The following is a 27,468-nucleotide window of genomic DNA, read 5'->3' as shown; positions in this document are numbered from 1 at the left end:
TAGATGTTCTGGGCCTTATTTTTTGCATCCCTTGTCCTCCCCCCATCACTCCCCCTCCTCGCACCGTCAGAAATCTAGATTGTAAACCCCCCCGCGCAGTGACTGTCTTTATTTTTGGTCTGTAAAGTGCCTTATTAGGCACCACTAGTAATCTGTATAAATAAAATAAAAGCGAGCCCTGCAAGGCACTGTTGCACCACAGGCTTGCGTGCACACGGGGTAGTGAACACGCACGTGTGTCCCAAGCATATTGCCAGCCCTACGTGCGGCTCTCCGGCGAGCTCGGCCCAGGAGACCCGAGCAGCTCGCGAGCCGGGGCTGAGTCCCCGCTGGCGCGGCCTGTGTCCAAGGGGGCGAGTCGCCCCCGGCTATGCCCCAGGAGCGGGGGGCACAAAGCGCTGGCGGGAGCGCCACGTTCCCGCACCAGCCCGCGTAGCGGCAGCTGCCACAGGCCGCCCCCACCCCCCGGGCTGCTCCTCCCCTCCCGCCCCGCCCTTCTCGGCCGTCGGCCCCCGCCCCGGGTTTCGTGCTCCTGGCGGAGGCCGAGGGAGAAGGTGGCGGTGGAGGCGGTGGACGGAGAGAAAGCGCCCAGGCACCGGAGAAAAGAGGCGGCCGCTGCCCCCGCCCCCGGAGCGAGTCCAGCGCCGCCGCCTCCACCACCTCCTCCTTCAGCGTCTCTGCCCACCCCGCCACCTACCTCCCCCAGCAGCCGGGACAACGGAGCAGGGCGATGTCTTCCTCCGGCGGCCACCAGCACAGCCAGAGCCGGGCCATCCCCACCAGGACGGTGCCCATCAGCGACACCACGCAGCTACCTCATGACTATTGCACCACGCCCGGGGGGACCCTGTTTTCTACCACTCCTGGAGGTAAAGAGCACCCCCAGTTACCCCTGCTGGCCAGGCCCAGGCCTCCCTCCGTACACGCACCAGGCTCCGGGCTGCAGGCAACCGCTCGGGGGTCCGCGCAACCGGCTGCGGGGAAATGTGCATGCAATTAACGGGAGGGAGAGAACAGAGATGCGGCAAAGTACGTGCAGTTAGCGTTACACAGCTGACAGTTTTAATGGGGGAGGGGGAGCGTGGAAAGCGCATGCAATTAAATGGGGGAGGGGGATTAGCAGAGAAGAACATGCGAGTAATGCTACACTGGGTGCAATTGAGGGGGAGACCGTGCGGGAAAGTGCAGATGGTGATAAGCGGACTAGGCGCGACCCCCACTTTCTCTGAAGCCCTCAGGTTTATTACTCCTTGTGCGATGGGGACCTCGTCTATAGGGTTACCTCTTTTCTGTCGTCTTCCCCGGGATCTCAAAGCAAAGGGGTATCGGCTAGTGCTACACAGGACCGGAGGCTTTGGTGGGGAGCAGAGAGAAATAGGTGTACCAGAGATCGCTGTACAAAGCGGGGAGGAGAGCCTCTAGCACTAAAAGGGCCCTTTCCCCCCTCTGTATGTATTTGTAATGTTTGTTTTTTATTCGGAAGGAAGGATGGAGGGGAGGGAAGGAGATTGTGCTGGATCTGGAGCCTAGTTGCACTGGGCCCCAGGCTCCTTCTCCCTTTTTGGTGTGGGGCTAGCAGTGAGATATTTGTAAACAAGGCCTAGGAGTCTAGGACAAGCCCGTGTCTGTTGCACAATAAGAGAGGAGAAGTAGGGGGGGAAATTCTCCAGCAGCTGCAGGAGGGAGAGAAACATGAACTTCACCGAGAACTCGGGACGCACCCCAGTGTGGAACCAGCCTCTGGCCATTATCAAGGGGGCTTGGGATTCTTTTAGCTCTGACTAAAGAAATGCATCAGCCAGTGGAGGGCTCAGTTTAAGGAAGTGCTAACTTTGCACTGCAAACTAACATGGATGTAGACTGTGCAGCAATCTCCGTGTAGGCCTGTTCTTGGACAACAAGGCCTGTATAAACCTATTGATATGCCTGCTGCTCTTGTTGATTTTATTAGTAACAGAGCTAAATAGGAGTCAAGGCATAGGAGCACCAGATACCCTATTTGTATTTAAAAACTAAAGCTTAACCTTGTCATCTCCTCCAAGACAAGGCTGACTCATGAAATCATTCCTCCCCGCCACCCCAAATAAACATCAATTAACAGTAAATCCCATGATGTGTTATCTAGCCTAAACGTTGTGTGAATGGTAGAGTGCATACAGACAGGGTTCCTGAGCTAAATATTTACTCTGTTCCCCTGAGGGGGACCTCTTGGGGAAGCACTCCCAGATATTTCAGTTGGCAAAGCTGTTTTGTTATTAAATAGCCAAACAGTCATTTCACAATAGTTTTCAAAGTCGCTTTAAAAATAGTGCCCTGGTTCCTGGCTTAGATCAGTGGTAAAATATGTGGAAAGAAATTATTAGTGGAACTCTATTGTAATTTTCGTTATGGTCAAACAGGACTATAAAACAAAAATATTCAGAGATGAGAACCTGCTGTTTTTTTGCAGTATAGTTTTCCCAAAGCCCAAACCTCTTATTTCCACTTCATTTTAGGCTCAAGATTGCTTCTATTCCTCTTAAACTGGGTGTTGTTTGCCCTTTCGTTGTTACAAATTATGCAGATTATGTGAACATGTGAGTTCCACATCATTGCTCTATCCTATTTTTCTTGTGTCCCTAACTTTTCTCTGCTGGGCATGGGCAGGTTTGTATATATGTATGTTGATATCTGCTAGAGAAGCAGGCTTATCCTCCACTGTCTCTTGACTTCTTCCCTTGCTCGCTTTGCACATAGCTATAAAAATGTAAACACTAGTGTGACTTTTCTGTGGCTTCCAGAAAGTAGCAAATACAGTTCTAGTGATGTGTGTATTTTACAGGCCATGTGTAATATTGCTGCATCCTCCTGTGTAATGGACTTCCATCATTGCACTTTTTCTTCCTCCATATTAGATATTTTAAAACTTTTTCTGTCTATTAAGGTATTAAGTGGGGTCTTGATTTTGTTATGGTATTTTGTGTTGGCTGGAGGTGGATTGCCATTGAAGGTCATCTGTAAATGAAAGAAAATAACTAGATTTATTAGAAGTATGTGCAGAATGTGATAAAAAAAAGCTGGATAAAAGGGACAAAATATTAATAAATGCATGTTACCTAAATACTTGTTCTGAGTCTACTGTGGGTTGTGAAATCCCTACTTGGTGTGACATTGTAGAATGTATCGTGCTGGTGGTATCAAATCTTTAAAATATTCACAAATGATGATTTTAAAAATTTTACAAAGTGATACTCCAGTCGTTTAACCTTCTCAAAAATTGTATCAGACCTCACAGGCTTATATTAGTCTACAGTGGGGTTCTGTGTGTTAAGAGTAGGGTTGCAGGACTTTCTGTTCCTATTTTTCCTTAATTAGCCTACATTTTAGAAATTACTCTGGGGCAAGAATACCCCATGAGAGCTTCACATCTGTACTGCTGCTACCCAGAAGCACCAGAATGAAACTGAGTAGAATCTGTTTGCTGTTCCTGCTGCAGAATTATAAACAGGAGTAAGAGAGGTACAAAGGGTGTTGGATGCTGTAGAATTTGGGGTGCAGAGGAGAGCTGAGCGAGTTTGCATTGTCTTCCCTGCACACATCCCTTCTCCTACCAGCACTGCACTTTCCCAGCAGGAGCAGCAGAATGCAGTTGACTGGAATTGTTAATTTCACTTCGCTGTCATTGCTTGTGCCTTGATGGGATTATAGAGGGATCTAAGGTCCATCTTCTCAGCCTGGCATATTCAGGGAAGAAGTAACATTTAGAATGTTTTCATTGGGCGATCCCAGAATCCTACAACAAGGAAGACGCATAGTTAAATAAATATGAGGAGAGATGCACAGAAGAAATGTGAAAGGGAATGATGAATATAAAGGGTGGGAGGAGAGAAATTTTTAATTAAATCAAAGTGGGAGTGAGGGGGAAACAAAGACAGACCTCAAAAATGAACTCCCCTACCTTTTTGAATTAAAAAAGGACTAGAAAAATCCTTCCACCTCATATGGTTTCTGCAACAAGCCACATGGAATGCTGCCCTTGGTTCAGTTGTAGGTGTGACAGTTTAGTGAGTGTTTCTGAATGAGTTGTTGATCCATACTGGGAACCTAAAAGAAGAAATAATGTTAAGTGTGAGTTAATGTGCTGAATATTCTTTTATAATAATAGTTAATATTTAGGACTTCATTAAAAGTTTACAGGGTCAAATCCATGGATGCTAGACAGTACTGATGCTAAGTTATTTTTCATACAGTTCAGATTTTCTTTCCCTCCATTCAGAGTGTTCTTGATGGGTTTATTTTAAAGCAGTATTTGAATATAAAGATTTTGAATAAATCATTGGTAGCTACATCTTGGTGCTTTTAAATGTATCACTCATGGAAATGAAGGACATATGGCACTAGCTTGAGTCCATTGCACTACAAGCAGACAGTCTGCAAACTTCTTCGTCCCACACTCTGCCAGTTAATCCAGATCTGCTTTGTCTCTGATATCCCTCTTCTAGGTCTTACAGTTGGCAGCGTCTACTCAAGTACCAAATTGTGATGTCAAAAATATCACTGGTGCCATCGCTCTGCACTTAAAACACCTTTCATCCAAGGATCTCAAAGTACATTACAAAGATAGGAAATAGGACTGTATTATTTATCTGTATTTTACAGATTGGGCCTCAGTTTTCTTATGAGGCTAAGTGACTTGCCCAGGTTTATAAGAGATAAGTGGCAGAGTCAGGTATAGAACCAACAACATCCAGTTCCCTGCTCCTGAGAATTGTTGCCTTCTGGAAAGATGCTCCCAAAATAAAGCGTCTATGTCTATCTGAATTTTTATTGATTGTTGTTGTAAGTAATGCCTAAAATCACTATAACCGAGATTAGCGGTTGAAGGAAATCTATATTTTTAATTTATTTACTTTGCACATTCTGACAGCACTTTCTGGCCAGTCTATTTAACTGTTTCCCCGTTGCTCTGTCCTCGCTGTTGTGCAAGACCCATATTTTTTTTTTATATATATTAAAAGAAAAACATGATTGTAAAACTCCTAGTATTGGTAGCTGTTAAATTTGTATTTTTTAAACTAACTTCATATTAATGGTGTCCTTTTCATAAGTGACACAGGTAAGAGTTTATCCCAGCTATCAGAAAATTAAGAGCTAGTGCAGAGCCCTCGGGAACAGAGTATTGAAGACTAACATTTGTGAGTGTGGCTGAGGACAACAGTAGGGGACAGGGAGTGTACAAAAACAGAATCCTAGTTCAGTGCTTAGGGAGCAGCAAGAGCCGGTAGAAGCTAAGGACAGGCAACACGGAATTCTGAATGACGATGCGGAGGCTATAGCTAGGATAGATCGTCCCATTTGTACAGAGTCCATTCTGTTTTCAGAAAACAGTTGCCTGTCCTTTTGAGTTCATGGTAGTGCTTTAATTTGAAAGCCACCAACTATACCTTATCACCTGTCATGGACATTGGCTGTTTTCCCACGTTGACAGAAATTCTTATAAGAAAGAGGGGGTCCTGCCTTTAATAACTTCCTTCTGTAGACAGTTTCTGGGAATGTTTTGAATTGATCCAGTGTTTAACTCTTGCCTTCAGAGGTGCCTTTACATGTGCAGTCCTGGTGAAGGGTCCCCTTAAAAATTACCAGTTCAGAAAACAGGACTGGAGGTCCCTGCGAACTACCCTCTTTCTGGGAGGGTGCCCTTGACTATTTTTTCATCGTTCTGTTAGTGGCAATTACTATTTCATGTTTCTCAGGAGGCTCCTTTGCTGCAAAGTGTGCTTTTTATTTCAGCTTATCACTGGAGTAATCTCTCAACACCCACAGTTTGAGAACAACTAAGGCACTGGGTGGTTGGTTTTTTTCTTTTTCTTTCCCCTCTTGAACGGAGGTAGGAAAATATTTTGTGGACTCCTGATGCCCCCTGAATCTAAGTAGCAAAATTTCTGAAGAATATTTCAGCTGGTTCCCTATTAGTAGTACATGAAATATTAAATAATATCTCCCAGAAGCCCTAATCAGGATCAGGACCCATTGCTCCTTCTTGTTGCTGTGCAAGGGGCGCGGGGGAGGAATAAAATAAGACTTCAGGTGTTCCTCTGCAATTCAAACACAAAGAGCTTTGGACAGGATACAAAATATCTTGTTGCAAAACAGCTGCTTCTGGGTAAGATGTCTGATGCTCCCGTGAGGTGTGGAATGACTGAGAGACGCATTGCCTAGAAAAATTCTGAGTGTAACTCTCAAACATGCAACTCTGATTAGCTTTAAACTAGCAATGCGAAGGTTGTGTTTGATCCATTTAAACGTTTATTTTTCTAAGGAACAGACTTGATTCACTCAGAGCTGCAAGTTGTTGCTCTGACTCACAGCTTCGTGCATATAATTTTAAATGCCTTTTCTTAGTTTACTTTTGTGTCTGTTCTGTACTGTTTAGTGGTCAGAAAAGGGATTACAAAATGGTTCTGTTGTGTTCATGCTCCTCATGTGTCTTTTGAGTCATCTCCGTGTACTGTCAAAACCAAGTTTATTCCTGTCAGCTCTGGAATAAAGCTGTGGCACTGCAGAAGAGAAGTGCCTTATTTTCTTCCTTCCGTCCACCAACAGGCTGTCTAGTTCTTCTCCAGAACCTGTGTGGTGAGGGATGATCTGGGACCACAGCTTGGGTTTTTTGTACACCAGGATGATCTTGCACCACTGGCAGCTGGAAAAATCTTGTTTTGACTTGAAACTGAAAAGATCTGATCATAGAAGCAACCGATAAATACTTTAAAAGTGGGACATGACGATGACTTTTCTGACTGTAGCTTCACTTCAGATTAAAAATAGTGTTCTCTGTCTTTCTGCAGTTCTAATCTTGGAGTGAAACCTTGCACTTTACATCTTCAATCCTGACAATGTAGTTTCTGCTCTTAAATGAGTGTTCTGCCTCCTTAAATAAGGTCAGCTCCCAGACTACTGCACTGGGCAGCACAGCATGGGGAGGAGGCGACCAGCCCTCTGTGGAGAAAGAAGTGGTTTGGGACTATTTAGAAAAGATGGACAAGCACAAGTCCATGGGGCCAGATGCGCTGCATCTGGGAGTGCTAAAGGAGTTGGCGGATGTGATTGCAGAGCCATTGGCCATTATCTTTGAAAACTCATGGCGATCGGGGGAGGTCCCGGACGACTGGAAAAAGGGTAATGTACTGCCCATCTTTAAAAAAGGGAAGGAGGAGAATCCGGGGAACTACAGGCCAGTCAGCCTCACCTCAGTCCCTGGAAAAATCATGGAGCAGGTCCTCAAGGAATCAATTCTCAAGCACTTAGAGGAGAGGAAAGTGATAAGGAACAGACAGCATGGATTCACCAAGGGCAAGTCATGCCTGACTAATCTAATTGCCTTCTATGACGAGATAACTGACTCTGTGAATGAAGGGAAAGCAGTGGACATGTTATTCCTTGACTTTAGCAAAGCTTTTGCCATGTTCTCCCACGGTATTCTTACCAGCAAGTTAAAGAAGTATGGGCTGGATGAATGAACTATAAGATGGATATAAAGCTGGCTAAATTGTCAGGCTCAACGGGTAGTGATCAATGGCTCCATGTCCAGTTGGCAGCCAGTATCAAGTGGAGTGCCCCAAGGGTCAGTCCTGGGGCCGGTTTTGTTCAATATCTTCATTAATGATCTGGAGGATGGCGTGGATTGCACCCTCAGCAAGATTGCAGATGACACTAAACTGGGAGGAGAGGTAGATACGCTGGAGGGTAGGGATAGGATACAGAAGGACCTAGACAAATTAGAGGATTGGGCCAAAAGAAATCTGATGAGGTTCAACAAGGACAAGTGCAGAGTCCTGCACTTAGGATGGAAGAATCCCATGCACCGCTACAGACTAGGGACCGAATGGTTAGGCAGCAGTTCTGCAGAAAAGGATCTAGGGTTACAATGGACAAGAAGCTGGATAAGAGTCAACAGTGTGCCCTTGTTGCCAAGAAGGCCAATGGCATTTTGGGCTGTATAAGTAGGGGCATTGCCAGCAGATCAAGGGATGTTTTTGTTCCCTTCTATTCAACATTGGTGAGGCCTCATCTGGAGTACTGTGTTCAGTTTTGGGCCCCACACTACAAGAAGGATGTGAAAAAATTGGAAAGCGTCCAGCGAAGGGCAACAAAAATGATTAGGGGACTGGAACACATGACTTATGAGGAGAGGCTGTGGGAACTGGGATTGTTTAGTCTGCAGAAGAGAAGAATGAGGGGGGATTTGATAGCTGCTCTCAACTACCTGAGAGGGGGGGTTCCAAAGGAGGATGGATCTAGACTGTTTTCAGTGGTAGCAGATGACAGAACAAGGAGTATTGGTCTCAAGTTGCAGTGGGGGAGGTTTAGGTTGGATATTAGGAGAAACTTTTTCACTAGGAGGGTGGTGAAGCAGTGGAATGCATTACCTAGAGAGGTGGTGGAATCTCCTTCCTTTGAGGTTTTTAAGGTCAGGCTTGACAAAGCCCTGGCTGGGATGATTTAGTTCGGGTCCTATTTTGAGCAGGGGGTTGGACTAGATGACCTCCAGAGGTCCCTTCCAACCCTGATATTCTATGATTCTATGAAATAGGCATCCACAGGATACAACCTGTGACTGTCTGAAACTCTTACATCTAAGTGAGGCCCTGCTATTGGTTCTAGGATCTTTCTAGAGCAGGAAGCCTGCTCAGACAACAAGTTCTGAAGTGTGTGAGTAATATGTTTGATACTTGGGGTAGAAAGGCGAGAGAAATCTTGGAGAGGCATGGAGGAGGATTGGACTCTTCTTTGGGCCCAAGGAAATGCCAGTATATCCTGGTGCGGGATATTTAAACAGCTTTCCCCAGTGCTGATGCCTCTATGTTCCTAGGTTCCAGTTAATTATTGAACTTTCAGGCAGTGTTGCTGTCTTTCCTTAAACCATCAGCTGCTCAGTAGGTGTTTGAACTATAATATGTTCATTTTTCATAGAAGAGCAATCAAAGATGTTTAGTCTGTTATATCTGTGACCATCACCTCTCTTCCTTTTAACTTCTCTCATCCCAGTCCATCACGGCTATTCCTACCTCCTTCCATTTCTCTGCTGTCCCCTCTCCTTGACAGATACTACTTTTCTTTAACTCCAGGGTCTCCATTTTCAAGGCCTCTCTCTTCTTCACACCAGGGTCTTTGTTCCCTTTCCTGGACGCTCCGTCCAACTCATCAGTTTCCAGCATTGGACCTCCCCCACTTCCTCGGTTCCTGTCCCCATGCTGCTGAGTGCCTCTGGAGAAAAGTTTAACTTCCTTCACTACAGATAGATCCTCCTTGCCATCATCTCTATCACTTAATATGCCAAACAGCTTTTTTCTTTCCTGATGGACTCCTGTACCCACAGCCCTCATGACTGCTTCACCTTGACTGTCTCTTCAAACCCACTCACCTATTGTACCTCCTTTTCAGCCCAAGTTTTTAACAATTGGTGTCAATTTTTTCTTTTTGAAAACATCTGCCATGAATTCTTGTTCCATCCCCTCCACCCCTACTCTTAATCCTGGGATCCAGCGCTGAGCTCTTTGAGGCAAGGATTATTTTTTTGTTCTGTATTTGTACAGCACCTAGCATTATGGGATCCTGTCTATAACTTGGGCTGCTAGGTGCTGTCACGTACAACGAACTGTAATGGTGTGGCCTTCACACTCTTCACTTCTCACCCCTTGACCTTAACCCCCTCAATCATCTCTCCTCTCTTGCTCATTTTTATTCAGTCTCTCATTCTCCTTTTCATCTACCTTTGTGTACAACAAAAACCAAGCCTAACTCCACACTGCCTGCTTTCCTGGCTTCCAAACTTGTTGTCATCCTTGACACACATCCCCATTTATCCTAATGTACAAGGATGCACTATTTCCAAAACCTATTGTTTTCTGTCTTTCCCTACAGCTCTGACCTTTACTATGCTTTGTTAATCTTCTGCATAGTTTCTAAGGCCAGAAGGGACCATTCTGATCACCTGGTCTGATTTACTGTGTAGCACAGGCCATAGAACTTCCCCAAAATAACTCCTAGAGCAGATCTTTTAAAAGAACATCCAATCTTGATTTTAAAAATTGTCAGTGATGGAGAATCAACGACAAACCTTGGTACATTGTTCCAGTGGTTAGTTACTCTCACAGTTAAAAATTTGTCTTCTTTTCCTTCATAAAAAGAAAAGGAGTACTTGTGGCACCTTAGAGACTAACCAATTTATTTGAGCATAAGCTTTCGTGAGCTACAGCTTACTTCATCGGATGCATACTGTGGAAACTGCAGAAGACATTATATACACAGAGACCATGAAACAATACCTCCTCCCACCCCCCTCTCCTGCTGGTAATAGCTTATCTAAAGTGATCACTCTCCTTACAATGTGTATGATAATCAAGTTGGGCCATTTCCAGCACAAATCCAGGTTTTCTCACCCTCCACCCCCCCACACACAAACTCACTCTCCTGCTGGTAATAGCCCATCCAAAGTGATCACTCTCCTTACAATGTGTATGATAATCAAGGTGGGCCATTTCCAGCACAAATCCAGGTTTTCTCAGCGCCCCCCCCCCCCTTACAAAACACACACACACAAACTCACTCTCCTGCTGGTAATAGCTTATCCAAAGTGACCACTCTCCTTACAATGTGCACGATAATCAAGGTGGACCATTTCCAGCATAAATCCAAGTTTAACCAGAACGTCTGGGGGGAGGAAAAAACAAGGGGAAATAGGCTACCTTGCATAATGACTTAGCCACTCCCAGTCTCTATTTAAGCCTAAATTAATAGTGTCCAATTTGCAAATGAAATCCAATTCAGCAGTTTCTCGCTGGAGTCTGGATTTGAAGTTTTTGTGTTGTAAGATAGCGACCTTCATGTCTGTAATTGCGTGACCAGAGAGATTGAAGTGTTCTCCAACTGGTTTATGAATGTTATAATTCTTGACATCTGATTTGTGTCCATTTATTCTTTTACATAGAGACTGTCCAGTTTGACCAATGTACATGGCAGAGGGGCATTGCTGGCACATGATGGCATATATCACATTGGTGGATGTGCAGGTGACCGAGCCTCTGATAGTGTGGCTGATGTTATTCGGCCCTGTGATGGTGTCCCCTGAATAGATATGTGGGCACAGTTGGCAACGGGCTTTGTTGCAAGGATAGGTTCCTGGGTTAGTGGTTCTGTTGTGTGGTATGTGGTTACTGGTGAGTATTTGCTTCAGGTTGGGGGGCTGTCGTTAGGCAAGGACTGGCCTATCTCCCAGGATTTGTGAGAGTGTTGGGTCATCTTCCAGGATAGGTTGTAGATCCTTAATAATGCGTTGGAGGGGTTTTAGTGGGGGGCTGAAGGTGACGGCTAGTGGCGTTCTGTTATTTTCTTTGTTAGGCCTGGCCTGCAGTAGGTGACTTCTGGGAACTCTTCTGGCTCTATCAATCTGTTTCTTCACTTCCGCAGGTGGGTACTGTAGTTGTAAGAATGCTTGATAGAGCTCTTGTAGGTGTTTGTCTCTGTCTGAGGGGTTGGAGCAAATGCGGTTGTATCGCAGGGCTTGGCTGTAGACGATGGATCGTGTGGTGTGGTCAGGGTGAAAGCTGGAGGCATGTAGGTAGGAATAGCGGTCAGTAGGTTTCCGGTATAGGGTGGTGTTTATGTGACCATCGTTTATTAGCACTGTAGTGTCCAGGAAGTGGATCTCTTGTGTTGACTGGACCAGGCTGAGGTTGATGGTGGGATGGAAATTGTTGAAATCATGGTGGAATTCTTTTCCATGGGTCCAGATGATGAAGATGTCATCAATATAGCGCAAGTAGAGTAGGGGCGTTAGGGGACAAGAGCTGAGGAAGCGTTAGTTCTAAATCAGCCATAAAAATGTTGGCATACTGTGGGGCCATGCGGGTACCCATAGCAGTGCCGCTGATCTGAAGGTATACATTGTCCCCAAATGTAAAATAGTTATGGGTAAGGACAAAGTCACAAAGTTCAGCCACCAGGTTAGCCGTGACATTATCGGGGATAGTGTTCTTGATGGCTTGTAGTCCATCTTTGTGTGGAATGTTGGTGTAGAGGGCTTCTACATCCATAGTGGCCAGGATGGTGTTATCTCTCTGGTCACGCAATTACAGACATGAAGGTCGCTCTCTTACAACAAAAAAACTTCAAATCCAGACTCCAGCGAGAAACTGCTGAATTGGATTTCATTTGCAAATTGGATACTATTAATTTAGGCTTAAATAGAGACTGGGAGTGGCTAAGTCATTATGTAAGGTAACCTATTTCCCCTTGTTTCTTCCTACCTCTCCCCCCCCCCCCCCCGACGTTCTGGTTAAACTCTGTAAGTATCCTGTAAGTATGGCCTTCTTCTTTTTTCCCAGATGTAGATACTTTCATTTAGCCATATTAAAATGCATATTGTTTGCTTGTGTCCAGTTCACAGAGTGAACTGGATCGCTCAGTCAGTGACCTGTTCTCTTCATTATTTACCACCCCCCCAATTTTTGTCACCTGCCAACTTTATCAGTGGTGACTTCATGTTTTCTTCCAGGTCATTGATAAAGATGTTATATGGCAGGGGTGGCCAACCTGAGCCTGAGAAGGAGCCGGAATATACCAACGTACATTGCCAAAGAGCCACAGTAATAGGTCAGCAGCCCCACATCAGCTCCACTCCCCTGCTGCCAGCTCCTCCCACCCACTGGCAGTCCCGCCGATGAGCACCTCCCGATCAGCTGTTTTGTGGTGTGCAGGAGGCTTGGGGGGGAGCAAGGGCATGGCAGGCTCAGGGGCGGGAAGGGGTGGAGTGGGGGCAGGGCCTGTGGCAGAGCCAGGAGTTGAGCAGTGAGCACCCCCCGGCACATTGGAAAGTTGGCGCCTGTAGCTCCAGCCCCAGAGTCGGTGCCTATACAAGGAGCCGCATATTAACTTCTGAAGAGCCGCATGCGGCTCCAGAGCCACAGGTTGGCCACCCCTGTTGTAGCATAGAGCCAAGAACCAATGCTTGCAGGACCCCACTAAAAACAGACCCATTCAATGACAATTCCCCATTTACAGTTACATTTTGAGAACTATCAGTTAGCCAGTTTTTAATCCATTTAATGTGTGCCATGTTAATTTTATATCTTTCTAGGTTTTTTAATCAAAATGTCATGTGGTAACAAGTCAAATGCTTACAAAAGTCCAAGTGTATGACATGAGTACTATGACCATTATCAACCAGACTTATAATCTCATCAAAAAAAGAGATCAAGCTAGTTTGACAGGATCTTTTCCATAAACCCATGCCGAGGGTTATTAATTACATTACCTCCTTTAGTTCTTTATTAATCAGGTTCCACATCTTGGCCGGGACCAATGTCATGTTGACAGGTCTATAATTACCTGGATCATTCCATTTACCCTTATTAAAAATTGGTACTATGTTAACTTTCTTCCAGTCTACTGGAACTTGTCCATTTTTCCAAGACTTCTTGAAAATCAACATTAACAGTTCAGCGAGCTACTCAGACAGCTCTGTCAAAACTCTTGGACACAGGTTATCTGGACCTGCTGACTTAAAACTGTTTAGCTTCTGCTTAACATTATCCAGAGATACTCGTAGAATGGAATGAGTGTTATCACCGTATTATGAGAAATATTTCTTCAACACTTCTGCCTTTTCTGCATTATTATTGATAATTCTATCATTTCCATCTAGAAATGGGCCAGTAACATTGTCAGTATTCTTTTTGTTCCTAATATATGTATTCAACTCATTATTGTCCTTAAATCTGTTGGCCATAGATTTCTCTTTGTGTCCCTTGGCTTCCCTTATCAGTTTTCTACAATTCCTAACTTCTGATAAATATTCATTACCATCAGCTTCTGCTTTCTTCCATTTGTTATTTTTTACAGCTACCTTTGCTTCCTCTCTAAACTAGGTTGTTTTTTAACCAGCACAGCCTTCTTCCTCCAGTTGTGGGATTGTAGCTTATTGGGCAGTAAGTAAGGTGGTGTTAAATGATTCCCAATTACATTCACATTTTTCTGATTAAATTACTCCTCTCAGCTGATTTGGCTCATAATTATTTTCAGCTTTGTGAAATTGGCCTTATTGAAGCACCGTGTGTGTGTGAGAGTGTGAGTGAGACTTGGAAACAGGTAATGCCATTTTTGACATAGAATGCTACTCCCCATCCCCTTTCACTCACTCGATCCTTTCTAAATGGGCTCAGTACAGGTAATCGTACCAGTGGGAAGCAGTCCACATCACAAAACTGTCACCATGATTAACGCTCATCGATACAGAGGCCAGCAAGGGTGACAACTAGTATCTCATTGTACAGCTTGATACAACTGTCCTTTCCCCTAATCCCCTAGAAGTCCCACCAGGTTACACTGGGAGCACTTTGGAGAGGATACTTGCATTATCCTGTCCATGTCATCTGAGACTATGGATAAATAGAAGACTTCAGTGTCCAGAGCTGTCAGTTTCCTTTCACAAACACTGCATTAATAACAACAAAAAAGTTGTAAAAGTTAAGGATGGTCAATAAGTCTGGTTTGGACTTCGTTGCGTCTATAATGTTAAACTGAAGCGAGTCTACTTACGTTTATTTGGTGTTTATAAGGTGGGGAAATATGGAATGTTGATATTTGTTGTACAGTTTGAGAGAACACTGAACAGTTTGAAATGAAGTTGCCCAGCAGTTCCTTGCCTTTATTACTTCCTTAGGTAACAGAACAAGACTGAAATGTGGAGTGGGGGGAGAGAGAGTTGTTATTAAATAGGACTGGTTTCAAGTTAAGACTTTTTTTTTGTATCCTTTCATTTTGAGGGCACCATGAGTTGGCTCAAGGGTGGATTCTCCAGTGCTGGACATAGTTCTGACTTGAGAGCACCTGAATGTAGGGTGTTGGGGCTTTCTTTCCTATATGGTCTGGTGACATGCATTTAATCGGTGCCTCTTTAGGATTGCAGGAGTGGGGGAAAACTGGCTTTTGAACAGAGTTAAAAGGCAGTGCCATTGTGTAAATAGAGCAACAGGAAGTGATTGGAGTTGACATATCCTCTCCCAAGCCCAAATGCTGCTTTTCATTTCTTTTCATTTTACCAGCCTAGAGAATGGGACTCCAAGTGGTTCCTTCGTCTAAACTAGGGGTGGGCAAACTACAGCTCAGGGGCTGCATCCAGCCCTCCAGATGTTTTAATCCGGCCCTCGAGCTCCCGCTGGGGAGCAGGGTCCGGGGCTTGGCCCGCTCCAGCCAGGGAGTGAAGTTGGGCTTGCCCCACTCTGCGTGGCTCCCAGAGGCAGCGGCATGTCTCCTTCCAGCTTTTACACATGCGGGCAGCCAGGAGGCTCTGCGCGCGCTGCCCCCGCAGCTCCCATTGGCCAGGAACCGCGGCCAATGGGAGTTGCAGGGGTGGTGTCTGCAGACAGGGCGGCGCACAGAGCTGCCTGGCGATGCCTCTACAAAGGAGCCGGAGGGGGGGACATGCCGCTCCTTCCAGGAGCTGCTTGACGTAAGCACCACCCAGACTCTGCACCCCTGATCCCCCTCAGTCCCAGCTCGGAGCACCCTCTTGCACCCTGAACTCGTCATTTCTGGCCCCACCCCAGAGCCTGCACCCCCAGCCAGAGCCCTCAGCCCCTCCCACACCCCAACCCCCATTTTGTGAGCATTCGTGGCCCACCATACAATTTCCATAGCCAGATGTGGCCCTCAGGCCAAAAAGTTTGCCCACCTAAAGCCTGCTCACGTTGACACGTCATTATCAACTCACGTTCTGTATATATTCTTACATGCTGATTTTTCTCCTTTTGTCTGACTGTGTGCTAGGTACCCGAATCATCTACGACCGTAAGTTTCTGTTGGATCGCCGCAATTCCCCCATGGCTCAGACCCCACCATGCCATCTCCCAAATATTCCAGGAGTTACCAGTCCTGGTACCATGGTTGAGGATTCCAAAGTGGAAATAAACAATCTGAACAATCATGACAGGAAGACTGCAATGGGTAAGAGAGACTGGGTGATGGTAGTGGTTGATACTCTGGTTAACTTCTTTATAGCTCCCTTATTTTTGACTTTAGCAGATCTTGTGCTCAGATATCAGTGATGGGCTCGTTATATATAAATACCTGCAGCCTGAAATTTAGTATGTACAGTAGGTTTCCTTTTTCAGAGTGATTTTTTTTCCCCCCATAGTAGTTCAGTAATTGTTGCTTAAGTCTCAGGGAAAGTAAAAAAGACTCGTCTGGTTTCAGAAATATTTAACATACATATGGCTTCATTTTCCTCTTCCCCTTCCCCCCCATGAAGCTTTGCACCCTGAATCCGTCATATGAAATAATACGTTTAGAGGGGTTTTGTATATCTGTTAGGGATGTAAAATGTTAACGGGTTAACCAGTAGGCATTAGGCTTACCAGTTAATGGACCTTAACTGTTAATCCACACACCGCCGGCTGGACCACGGCTGTGCTGGCCAGATCCTGACTGTGCAGCACCACACATTGCGCCCGGTCCCACCCCGCCAGCCAGCCGACGACCCAGCGCCTGTCTCACTGCCCAGAGCAACCCCAGCCCTTCTCCCTTTAATTGGTTAACCTTTTAAATGATATTTACATTCCTAATAGCTGTAAGAACTTTATACTGCCATCCATTGCTCCTAAGCATCTTCCATAGAAAATTGCTAGCCATAGTGAAGTCCCTAGTGGACTTCATAAAGTTTTTGGTATTCCTCCCTCTTTTGGGAAAAATTTGTTTGGGGGGGGGGGTGTTTTTGTTTGTTGGGTCAGGATTGATTGATTTTTGAAGCAGGGAGCATTTGGGTAGATGAGAGTGCCAATGTGCAGGCCATTCTTGCCATGGTAGAAAAGCTTTTATAAAAAATGCAGAAAGCACATTTGAAGATCAAAAACTCCTATGTGTACAGGGGTGTGATTAAACAGGTAACTGTTTCCTGCTGTATCATATCTCCCCATAGACAATGGACCACTGGGTGGCTTTCAGACTATCTTTTTTTAAAATCAGATGTGGGTAGCAAGAGTCAATGCTTGTAACTTCAAGGGGACAAAGTATCTTTTGCAGTAATACAGCTCTTTACGTGTTCATAGGACTGTACATGCATTAATTAATATTTAGCAATAACTAGGACATTTGTATTGAAGTCAAGGCTGTTACTGAGCTTCATAGGGCCTTTTACAAATAAAGAACATAAAATAAATTGACAAAAATTTGTGACATTTTGGTGATTTTTTTTTTTTAAAGGCTGCCAACTTAAACTAATGATTACTGAGACAGGGCTGTCCACTCTGTCCTTAATGCACACTGCAAGTGATTGCAGCATTTCCCAAGAAGAGCATGTTCTTCCATAATGGATTATCTAATTTGCCCTATCTGCTGTGCAAGGTTAATTATGGGAATGAAATCTTCCATTATATTATTTACCAGAAGTTATATTAGGAAATAGGGTTGGGAGGTATGTAGGGATTGTCTTTCCTCTTGAGGGCTTTCTGAGATCTCCCTCTAATGCTGCTCTCCTTTTTCTGTTGCCAGGGGATGATGCTCAGTTTGAGATGGACATCTGATTACCCCAGAGCATAACCATGGAGAAGCAGCAATTCCTGATACCTGTACATACTCGATTCTGCTAATAGGATCAGTAACTGAAAGGTGGAAGAGGCAGCGGTAGCAGCAGTCTCCATCAGACTCCCCACCTCATCTTCCAAGTGCCAAAGGATAAGAAGACTAGCTCCCCAACCCTGCTCCCCCCCCCCCCCTTTTTTTTTTAACTCCCATTTCCCTGCTCTGTGACTGAATGGATGCCCTTGTCAAATTATACAGAGCTGAGGAACACTCCAAGTGGAACCTTGGCATCTCGCACTTTAGAGGCACCCTGTCAAACCATACACAAGTGAGAACGTACCTCCATCACCAATTGGATATTTATTGCAAACAGCAAAGGGGCCAGGGACTAGTGGATTTATGCTCAGTGGAGATGGCATTTTCCCTGTTCCCCTCCCTTCAGCCTGATCCCAGCTCACAAAGGGCTTATGTGTGCACAGCAAGTAACCAGTTGTAATATGGTGTCTCAAATACTTGCGATCACTCGCATTTTAGAAACTGCAAGGAATAGTGGGAGACAGGTAAGAGTCTCTGCTCAGTCTGAGTTGCTTTTCCTCAGTGGCCAGAGCACTCACTTGAGTAACTCTGGGGGAACCTGGGTACTAGTCCCACTTGTGACCTGTCTCCATGACTCTGTGTGCCCTGCAGTGTAACATGTTCTCTTCTGGAGAAGCATAACCTTAATTCATTTGCTCCTGTACCTCCTTGGTTTCTATCCTGCTGCCAAACTTCTTTTTGATACTACTACTTAATGTTGTGTGTATTTAGAGGAAGCTATTCAGTTCATTATACTGCTGATTCCTCCTCTTCCTTTCTTTCCATCCCAAAGGAATGCCACCCAGAACTTCTCACTTTCGGAAACTTAACCCTTTATTCCCTGAGTACTTTGAGTGAGTTCATCAATGCGAAATCAAAACTTTTTTTTTTCTGGGATATGGGGGATGGGTATCTTATATTATCCTCAGGACTTCCTCCATTTTTGCCCTTTTGCCCTTGTTAGTGTCTCCTGATTTCTTTGCTGGTTCACCCTGTAGACTGTTGTATTGAAGGTACTGCAGTAATGGTTAATTTCCAACATCCCCCATCTCTCTTGCATTAGGAGGAGTGTTTTTCCCCACTAACAGTTTTAATGAATATACTTATTAAATGTTTATAGTTTCAATTTTAAGACCTCCCATCTGAAGGGAAAAAGCAAATGTCATCGCTTCTCATCTTACACCATCCTTCCATTCATAGTTCACTGTGCTCCTGTCATTCACTGACTCCATTACTTTTCCTCCAAGTTGTTGGCAACTTTTATGTTCACTGCTGGGGTGTATATTGGCTGACTTGTAAAAGTGAACATTCATCTGTGTGGGTCATTTGTGGTTCCACACTGTCCAGGGCTGCTTCTGTCCATATCTTGCCAAAGGGATTAGCTGGACTACTGTGGATTTTGACACGAATGTGGTGCTTCTGGCCAATTCCTGTCTGCCCTTGCCACTTGAAAGTTCTTGATGGGTTTGATTTAGTTTGCTGAGGGCATTGCTCAAACTGTAGCTGGACTTGTTTCCCATTGCCCCGCTAGCTGGGAGACTGTGTATCTGACATGTGAGTCAGAAATTTACACAGCTCAGTTATAAATTGGAAAAGACCCTGTTTTCTCTTTTGGTATGCAAAAGGGGCACTTTCCTGGTAAAATATTTCTTTGGGGAAGGAAGGTTTCCTGAAAAACTCTTATTTTTCCCTCTTCCCTTCAACATGTAAATAACACAGGAACAAAAACCCTTTGTAATGTTTGATCTCACACTAAAGAGTCTATTCCTGAATCTGGGAAATGCAGTGTTTCCTTAAAGCTTGGTGATGGCCAGAGAAGTGACTAAAACTACATCTCTATATTCTGTATTTATTCTCTGGCATTATGCCACCTCTGTTTAGTATGAAGGATGCTATAGAAAGCTCAGTTTTACTTTGTGTCTCCCAGATCCAATTTGTTCAGTTCAGATATTTATAAAGTGCACTGCGAGTTCCTCCTCATGTAGGAAACAGTTTGACCTTTTTTTTTTTTCTTTTTCCTTTCCCATTCTGCTTCATGCATCATCACTAACAATAGTTTCTGGAATTTAGCAGGCAGTTTTGTTGATGAGGCAGAACAGAATCCAGATTTGCTCTGTAGTGCTGATAATAGTAAAAACTTGGGTTTGTCAGTGAACTAAGCAGAGTTGATTTGGGAGAAACAGGAAGAAGAAATGGGCAGTGACAAGGTATTATTAGTCACTTTGCTCATCATAATGATACGTTTTGTTTTGTTCGTAACTTCTAAACTTTTCAAAGCGCTACCCGGGGTTCAGCTATTTGACTCTTTTATAACAAGAATTGTGCAGCTAAAATCCTGTTGCAAAACTGAAAATTTATCCTTAAGTGTACGGTGCACCAAGAGCTTCCATTATGCAACAATCCTCTTAGCTGTCAGCCGGAGAAATCATTCTGACTGCTGTCAACTTGAGATGTATTTTTTAATTTTTTTTTTAAATACCCAAGGCAAGAAACAAGCATCCAGAGAGGAAAGATGGTCTGGTGGTTGAGGCATTGGAGTAGGATTAGGAAAATCTGGGGTTTGTTTCTGGCACTGCCACGGTATTCCTGTGTGACCTTGGGCAAATGACTTAGTCTCTCTGTGCTTTAGTTTCCCATCTATAAAATAGGGATAACAGCACTTTCCCATATCACAAGGGTGTTGTGAGGATAAATTCATTAGTATTTGAGAGACTGTCAGATACAATGCAAATAGGGGTTATAGGAAAGCATAAAAATGTATGTTTTTAAAAAAGCACAGGAGGATGTCATGAAAGTGGAGATCGTGTTAAAAGCACCAGCATTTTGTGCAGTGATGGGTCTCTACTGTCTTGTGCTTTATCTCTTCTCCCCCCACCCAGCTCCCCTGGACATGCCATGGTGCCATGAAAAATGATGACTGAATAAAAATAGTGCACTCAACAAACTTTCTCACTTTGCTAGTCAGTTTGGATAGAGTTCTCACCTATTTTGGTCAGTGCAGTGTCCTGTAACCTTAATGCCCTGTAAGAAGCAATTCCACACAGTCACACTCCCACACTCTCACTTTCAGTCTGAATTTAGATTTTGATTAAAATCTGCATTTCTGTTCCTCCTGCTGCTGATTGCTCTCTTTGGCCATCAGTTGCATCTGTGACTCCAGCAGTGTGGGGTGGAACCTAACGTACCTTCCACCTTGGTGTCATCCTAGTTGAACAATCAAAATCTGAATTCAGTTGTTTGCCATTTAAAATGGCACCATCAGGTTAAAAACAATTTATTTTAAACATGTCGTGTCTTGTTTGTTAATAAAACCAATACAAAATATAATTAATGTATTTTTATCCATTAATAATTCTTGTTTACTATTTCCACTACACTTAGCTTTGGAACATAAGAACGGCCATTCTACGCCAGACCAAAGGTCCATCTAGCTCAAATATCCTATCTTCTGACAGTGGCCAGTGCCAGGTGCCCCAGAGGGAATGAACAGAACAGATAATCATCAAGTGATCCATCCCCTGTTGCTCATTCCCAGTTTCTGGCAAACAAAAGCTAGGGCCACCATTGCTGCCCATCCTGGCTAATAGCCATTTATAGACCTATCCTCCATGAACTTATCTAGTTCTTTTTTGAACCCCGTTATAGTCTTGGCCTTCAAAATATCTTCTGGCAAGAAGTTCCACAGGCTGACTGTCCATTGTATGAAGAAATACTTCTGTTTGTTTTAAACCTGCTGCCTATTAATTTCATTTGGTGACCCCTAGTTCTTGTGTTATGAGAAGGATTAAATAACACTTCCGTATTTACTTTCTCCAGTGAAAGTGGACAATGAAAATATTCAGTTATTTTATGGTTCTTAAGCACCACAACCACAATGCAGGGTAACATGTAAATCCAATCTAAATGCTCTGTTTGTTAAAACTGAAGGAAAGGTGATGATGAAAATGTTCAGTTTTGTAAATTCTTTATTTTATTAAACCTAAATTTTGCACTTACATTTTTGTGTCCCAGAAATTACAGGTCAGATCTTTCCGTGCATTGGGGCAGCTTTGTATCACTCCATCAGTGCCCTTTTTAACCAGTTTTAGGCTGCTTCAGGATTCTCCATGCATAGTGAGGTCCTTGGGTAGTGCAGAGCCATCATAGCAGTTCCTACACTCGCCCCCTCCCCCCCTTTGCATTCAGCACAGGGGGTGAAGTTAAGGTAACCCTTGGCTCCTGTATTGGCCCCTTGATAGCTAAAACAAGTTAGAGTAGCCCTTAGACTGCTCTAATTTGTGCTTTGGGACTAGCTCAGAGATTGGGGAAACAGCTCCCTCTTACCTAATATGATCAGCTTTAATCCTTATTTTTAACCATTAAAACATAGGGCCTGGATGATGCACTGGGTTACTGCAGGAACCTATTCACCTTCAGGGACCTGGGTTCGGATTCTGTCTCTGACCATAAGTAAAAATGAATCTAGCAGGTTCATCCTAATTCCTACTACTCCACTTCATAAAACTGCAACCCAGTAGCTTGGTTTATGCTAAGGGAATTCCAACCACTTGTCAGTTTGGCTGGAGCTGTCATGTAGATTAGACTCCAGGTGCCCTGAACCATTTTTACTGAATTCATTTCACAACCTGCAGAACACTTTTTTCTTTTTTTTTTAAACCAGTTCAGTGAACAAACAGTTCAAACTGTCTGGGGCCTGGTCTACCTTACGGCTCCAACTGGCTTCAAAATCGGTTAGCTGAACTAGTTTTAAAACCAGTTAAGCTTTTTGGGAAAACTTGCCCAGCATAGATCAGACCAGTCTGGGATGATGGGCGGCTGCTGCTCAGGAGAGAGAGAGGATGAAACTACTGAGGGGGGATAGCGGCAGAGCTGCCTGAAGGCAAACTAAGTCTCACTCTGTGCCTGGCTCTAGCTAGGGCTCTTTGTCTCCCTTCCATGAGTATCAAATTTTGACACATTTTTTTTTAAAACCAAGATGGAGATGGATGTACTGTTACTGCATCCTTCCCTCCAGGACTGCTATGGGCACACGTGGATGGTGATAGAAAATGCTTTAAGATGTCTGCCTGCCTTGGTTTCATTAGCCTTAGCCTTTTCCATTGGGGCATTGTTCCTCAGCAGCACCAGGCCCAGAGCCAGCCCTGCCCCTAAACACTCCTTGCCTTGAGAAAAATCACACCTTTCAAAACCAAACAAAAAAACCCTCTTGCCTCTCAAATGACCCACTGTCCTGGCTGGCATGACCAATTTTCCCATTAGCTTTGCTTTGGTCCTTCTCCATGCTGATTTTTATTTTGAAGGGGGTTTAAATACTGTGTTTTCTTTTTAAAATGAATTAAACTGAACAATAACACAGGGAACTCAAAGATGCAGTGTTGCCTGTTTAGACTTGATTAGGTTTAAATTCATTTCATCTTTACTCTGAGGAAGGCGTGCAGAGCTTTGAAAGAAGGATCACAACTTATGTAAGATGACTCCTATTGATTGATGTAGAATAATAGTGACTTATGCTATATAGAAAGAAACCTGCAGTGAACCTTCACATCTGACAATGACAGTCATCTCACCTTGATTTTCTGTGTAACCATTGTCAGTTTTTCCTGATTTTGAGTTTTATGCTTTTAGTGAAAGCCCAGGCTCTAATCCTGCACAGCACCGATCGCTGTGCTGGTGTGAAACCCCACTGAAGTCAGTGGGGCTCTGCACAGGTGCTGGAGTCCGTGTTAAGAGAACGGATTGCAGAAGAGGGTCCATCTACAGCATGGGATGGGGAAGGGTTTCTCCAGGGAGTTTTGTTTCCTAGAGGGAGGTTAAGGTGTGACATTAAATCCAAAACAATCTGTTAAATCTTCTTGCAAATAGTATCATGTAGCTATTTTTGATGCTGGTTCGTGTGCTGAATTGACTACACTGAAAACAGCATTCCTCTCTGTGTCTGAGTAAAGGTCCACTTCTGAAAATACTTGTTAGCTGATTTACAGTGCCAAGAGCTATGGGACAATTACCAATAAGCCTTTGTCACAAGTGTCCAGGGTGTACAAAGCTTTAAAAAAGTGGTAGTTTCCTTTTTAAGCTTTGGTATTGGCAATTGAGCACCTTTGTGACAGTCCTAATGCATGCTTCCATTTTGAATTAACTCTGCTTAATCATCTAATTGTTCAGTCTGTGTATACAGTAATTCTCCTCTGGACCTGTGTGCCAGTTCTCTGAAACTGACCTTGGGGAGAGGAGGGAAGGATAAAATAGCTTCCAGTTACACCCTGCCCAGTGGGTTTCTATTTTGCAATGAGCATTCTCCTTTCATCTCTAGATATTAGGAGTCAAATGTGGTTTAGTTTTCAAATGAAATGAGTTGTTGGTATCAACCCCATGCCTGGTGGCTGTTTTGGGCTTCTGCACTTTGTATGACTGGCAGTATGTGCTGGGAAGCAGCCAGAAGTGCTACTGGTCACACACTTATTCTTCTTATAAATCAGGTGTATTAACAGATGTGTGGGAAGCTTGCTCAGCACTTTCCTGCACTCAGCCTTCTGTGTCTCTCTCATGTCTATTTGCTGTTAAACATATCCTCATTTCTACCATGAACAGAAAATGTGCCAGGTGGCATGGAGCGCAGCTCATCTTTCTTTCTCCCCTCCCTAGCAGTCTATCAGCTGAAAAAATCCCAAATTTTTGGTACCTTGACCATTTGCATTCAGGTTCCATCATTTAGAGTCAGCAGCACTGGGCTTCTTTCCATGCTGTTGAAAAGACAAATGTAATTCTTGCATGTGGGTTCCTTGTGGTATAATACTTTGTCACCAGTTTTGCCATCAGAGGGCACTGTGATCCTCCCTAGGCTGCTATCATCTTGCACGTGGAATTGACTCTGTCCTTAAGGAAAACACATTCCTCATAATTGTCTTTGTCTTGTTTAATTTTTCCCAGTCTCTATATTCATATCTAGGAAACCTCTACATGACCCCAGAACACATGGGCTTTTTGTTGACATCTAGAATCCAGTCACTGAGACAAACAACAAAATCCAAACATCTGGTTGGGAAAGAGTTAACCACTGTTCTTAGCTAAAGAAAGGAGTACTGCATCTTTGCAGGGACACTGTCATTCTGTGTGTGTTTAATTTCATTTTTCACTTGTATTTCCGAACTATTTACCTTGTAAATTTTAACTGGTAACTTTCCCTTCCCCACCCCCAAAACTTGATGGTCTTGTTGATGTAAATCAGCCTGGGAGTGTGGGGGGGTGTCTTGTCTGGGTTCACCACCATTCTCCTCCCATTGCACCTTCCCTTTTAGAGCTAATATTGCTCTTCCACAATTCCTAGTGCCTGTTCTTTGTTAATAATACTGCCCCTGGCTACATTTGAAAAATACCACTTTATGACAAATCAGTATTTTCCCCATGATCTAAACTCAAATGTAGTTTTGTAGTGGCACTCATTTGGCATCAAAGATGCAGGGCTTGCCTCTTTTTTGATAACTGATTTTTATATGAATGTTTCACTCAGATTGTTGCAGCATCTAGTTTTCAGTGACCCCCTTCTATCTATTCTTTCCCCTAGTTGTCCGTCTAGGGAAAACAGCCCCTTCCTCTGAACTCATGCCGGAGGTTTTTGTAATGCCTTTTGGTAGGGAGGGAGTGATGTAGTATATGTGGGGACTCTTGTAAAGCTCAACAGCACACCTCTCAAATCGCCCCTTCAAACTAAATTCACCCCTCATTCCACGTGAGCATGGAATGTGTTTTCTTTTGTTCTTGTACATTAATCTAAGAAATTCTGAATAATAAAATTGAGATTATAGAAAGAAATACTTATTACACAGCATTATTTTAAGATGCTTGTCCTATGCCTCCGTCATTGTGACTTAATCCCACATAGAACGTTTGGCAGGTTGAGAAGTATGCTCTGATAACTTATCTGGCAAAATTGGTTGGCTATTCATTAAGTGAGAAATCTCCACTGGGGGGCAGGAGCAGAATGTGTGCAAATATAAATGTGTGGGTAGGTAGATGTTCATAATCCACACACAAATATATAAAAATAAATATATTTTACTTAAAATCGCAGGAAGTGTTGTTGGATTCTTTGAAAGATGAAGCAGCACAAGGAAGACTAACTTTGCTAAGTACAAAGGGCAAACAGTGGATGTGTGAAGCCTCAGTTCTAGCAGAGTGATTCTTCCTACAAAACTGCTCTAAAAACCAAAATCCAAGGATTTAACTGACCTAAAACAGGAGCCAAGAGGAACATACAGCAGGAGTGAACTTTAACCATTTTGTTAATCACACCAGGAGTGAAAAAAGGGCAGTGAGCACCTTGGTCCCTACTGACTGGGAATAAAACAGTGATTTCCCCATCCTGCTTCCCATGTCCATATCTGCATCACTGCAAGATGGTGACCCAGTGCCTTTCTTCACCTCAGATAGGAAAACTGTTTGCATCATTGTGAAACAGCTTAGCTGAGTTGTGAAGGTGTCTTGAGAGCATAGAGGACAGTACCAATCTTATGACAATTCATGGGTGTCTGACATATTTATAAACTCACTGTTCTTAAAGTCTTTATAAATTTTAAAAAGTCCCATTGACACTTTCTTCTTTTCTCCCTTTCCTACCCCATCCCCTTTCAATTTTAAATGTGATTTTGGCTGAAAAGCAGAGACTGCTTGAAAAGTCATTGGGCAACTTCTGTACAATTCAGTTTTTACTGTTCTTGAAACAAACAGGTGTTTGGAAAAAAAAGCTCTCACCAATGGTTGCTGTTATGAGATCAATAAAGATCTTGATTATATTAAACTATGTTGTTGGGTTTTATTTTCTTTATGATGAGTTTCTGGTCAGTGACAGGAAGTCAGGGTCTTTAAAAAATTGACCCCTTGCTTGCAGTTACATATGGCTCTCTTTAAAGATTCTTCCAGTATTTTGTGGTTAAAACTTTAAAAGTCCAGATGAAAGGTGAGGGGCATTTGGGGGCCAGATTTTCCTATCCATTTTCCACCCTTCCTTATGGATCTCATGTTTCTAGCTGAAGATTATTGGATGGGACTCCCTAATCAGTAGGATGCTGCTGCTGCTTTTGGGCAACACTTAACTTAGATGCTCACAACACAAGAAGCATTTTAACTTGCTATGGCTTTTCATCCCTGGCTCACTGACTTCTCGTTGCGTACCACAAAAGCAGTTGATGATAAATCAATCATTCATGTCACTTGCACCCCACAGCAAATGGTGCAGAGCCAAGTGCTCAAAATAACTCTGGGCTTTAGCCTGCAGAAGGTTAGAGTTATAGCATTGGATGGATCTTATTTCCTGACTTGCAGCACTAGTCCTAAAAAGCGCACTTGTATAGTTATGTTGCAGTTTAGTGAGGCTTTCCTTGTATTCATAGTTCACACTTAATGCATCCTCTGGATGAAAAGACTCATTTGTTCCTTGGGTTTGGTATTGTACCCCCAAGTCTACTGGATATGTTCTAGTTCCCTCCCCTTAATATCACAGTAAATGGTTGGAAGGGAGAGTAGCAGCTTTCTGGCATCTCTGCCCACTAATGCTTTTTTTATTTGCACTGTTGTCAATGTAGCAGTGATCTACGCCACTACATTCTATAGTAAGTACAGTGCTATTACCAGCAGGACAGTGGGGTGGGAGGAGGTATTGTTTCATATTCTCTGTGTATATATAAAGTCTGCTGCAGTTTCCACGGTATGCATCCGATGAAGTGAGCTGTAGCTCACGAAAGCTCATGCTCAAATTGGTTAGTCTCTAAGGTGCCACAAGTACTCCTTTTCTTTTTGCGAATACAGACTAACACGGCTGTTACTCTGAAACAATGTAGGGTAGTA

The 27,468-nt window shown here is 43.7% G+C and overlaps 2 protein-coding genes across 3 annotated transcripts in view; one reads left to right on the top strand and one right to left on the bottom strand.

Moving 5' to 3' along the window:
- Positions 1 to 27,468, bottom strand: part of LRRC20 (leucine rich repeat containing 20) — a 152,233-nt gene that overhangs the window by 111,909 nt on the left and 12,856 nt on the right. The window contains exons 2-4 of one of the 2 annotated variants that reach the window (XM_073353591.2): positions 3,938 to 4,083; positions 3,591 to 3,772; positions 930 to 2,994 (exon numbers count right to left, since the gene is read on the bottom strand). In XM_073353591.2, the coding sequence (XP_073209692.2) occupies positions 930 to 1,133 (204 nt within the window). In that variant the 5' untranslated portion in view covers positions 1,134 to 2,994; positions 3,591 to 3,772; positions 3,938 to 4,083. Of the gene's footprint in view, positions 1 to 929; positions 3,773 to 3,937; positions 4,084 to 27,468 lie in introns of both variants that reach the window. The other variant, XM_073353592.2, reaches the window with a different exon arrangement.
- On the top strand, positions 495 to 26,422 carry EIF4EBP2 (eukaryotic translation initiation factor 4E binding protein 2). The gene is made up of 3 exons (XM_073353599.2): positions 495 to 869; positions 15,805 to 15,981; positions 17,524 to 26,422. The coding sequence occupies exons 1-3, from the start codon at positions 731 to 733 to the stop codon at positions 17,553 to 17,555; spliced, it is 348 nt and encodes a 115-aa protein (XP_073209700.1). The 5' UTR covers positions 495 to 730; the 3' UTR covers positions 17,556 to 26,422.

The sequence above is a fragment of the Lepidochelys kempii genome, chromosome 7 (genome assembly GCF_965140285.1).
Source record: "Lepidochelys kempii isolate rLepKem1 chromosome 7, rLepKem1.hap1, whole genome shotgun sequence".
NCBI classification, from domain to species: Eukaryota; Metazoa; Chordata; order Testudines; family Cheloniidae; genus Lepidochelys; species Lepidochelys kempii.
Note: the sequence above shows the minus strand (reverse complement) of the source record. Positions and strands in the feature narration are given on the sequence as shown.

Coding starts and splice junctions, on each gene's coding strand:
- EIF4EBP2 (XM_073353599.2), top strand. CDS start 731: ATGTCTTCCTCCGGCGGCCACCAGCACAGCCAGAGCCGGGCCATCCCC. Junction 870..15,804: donor GTTTTCTACCACTCCTGGAG/GTAAAGAGCACC, acceptor ACTGTGTGCTAG/GTACCCGAATCATCTACGAC. Junction 15,982..17,523: donor TGACAGGAAGACTGCAATGG/GTAAGAGAGACT, acceptor TTCTGTTGCCAG/GGGATGATGCTCAGTTTGAG.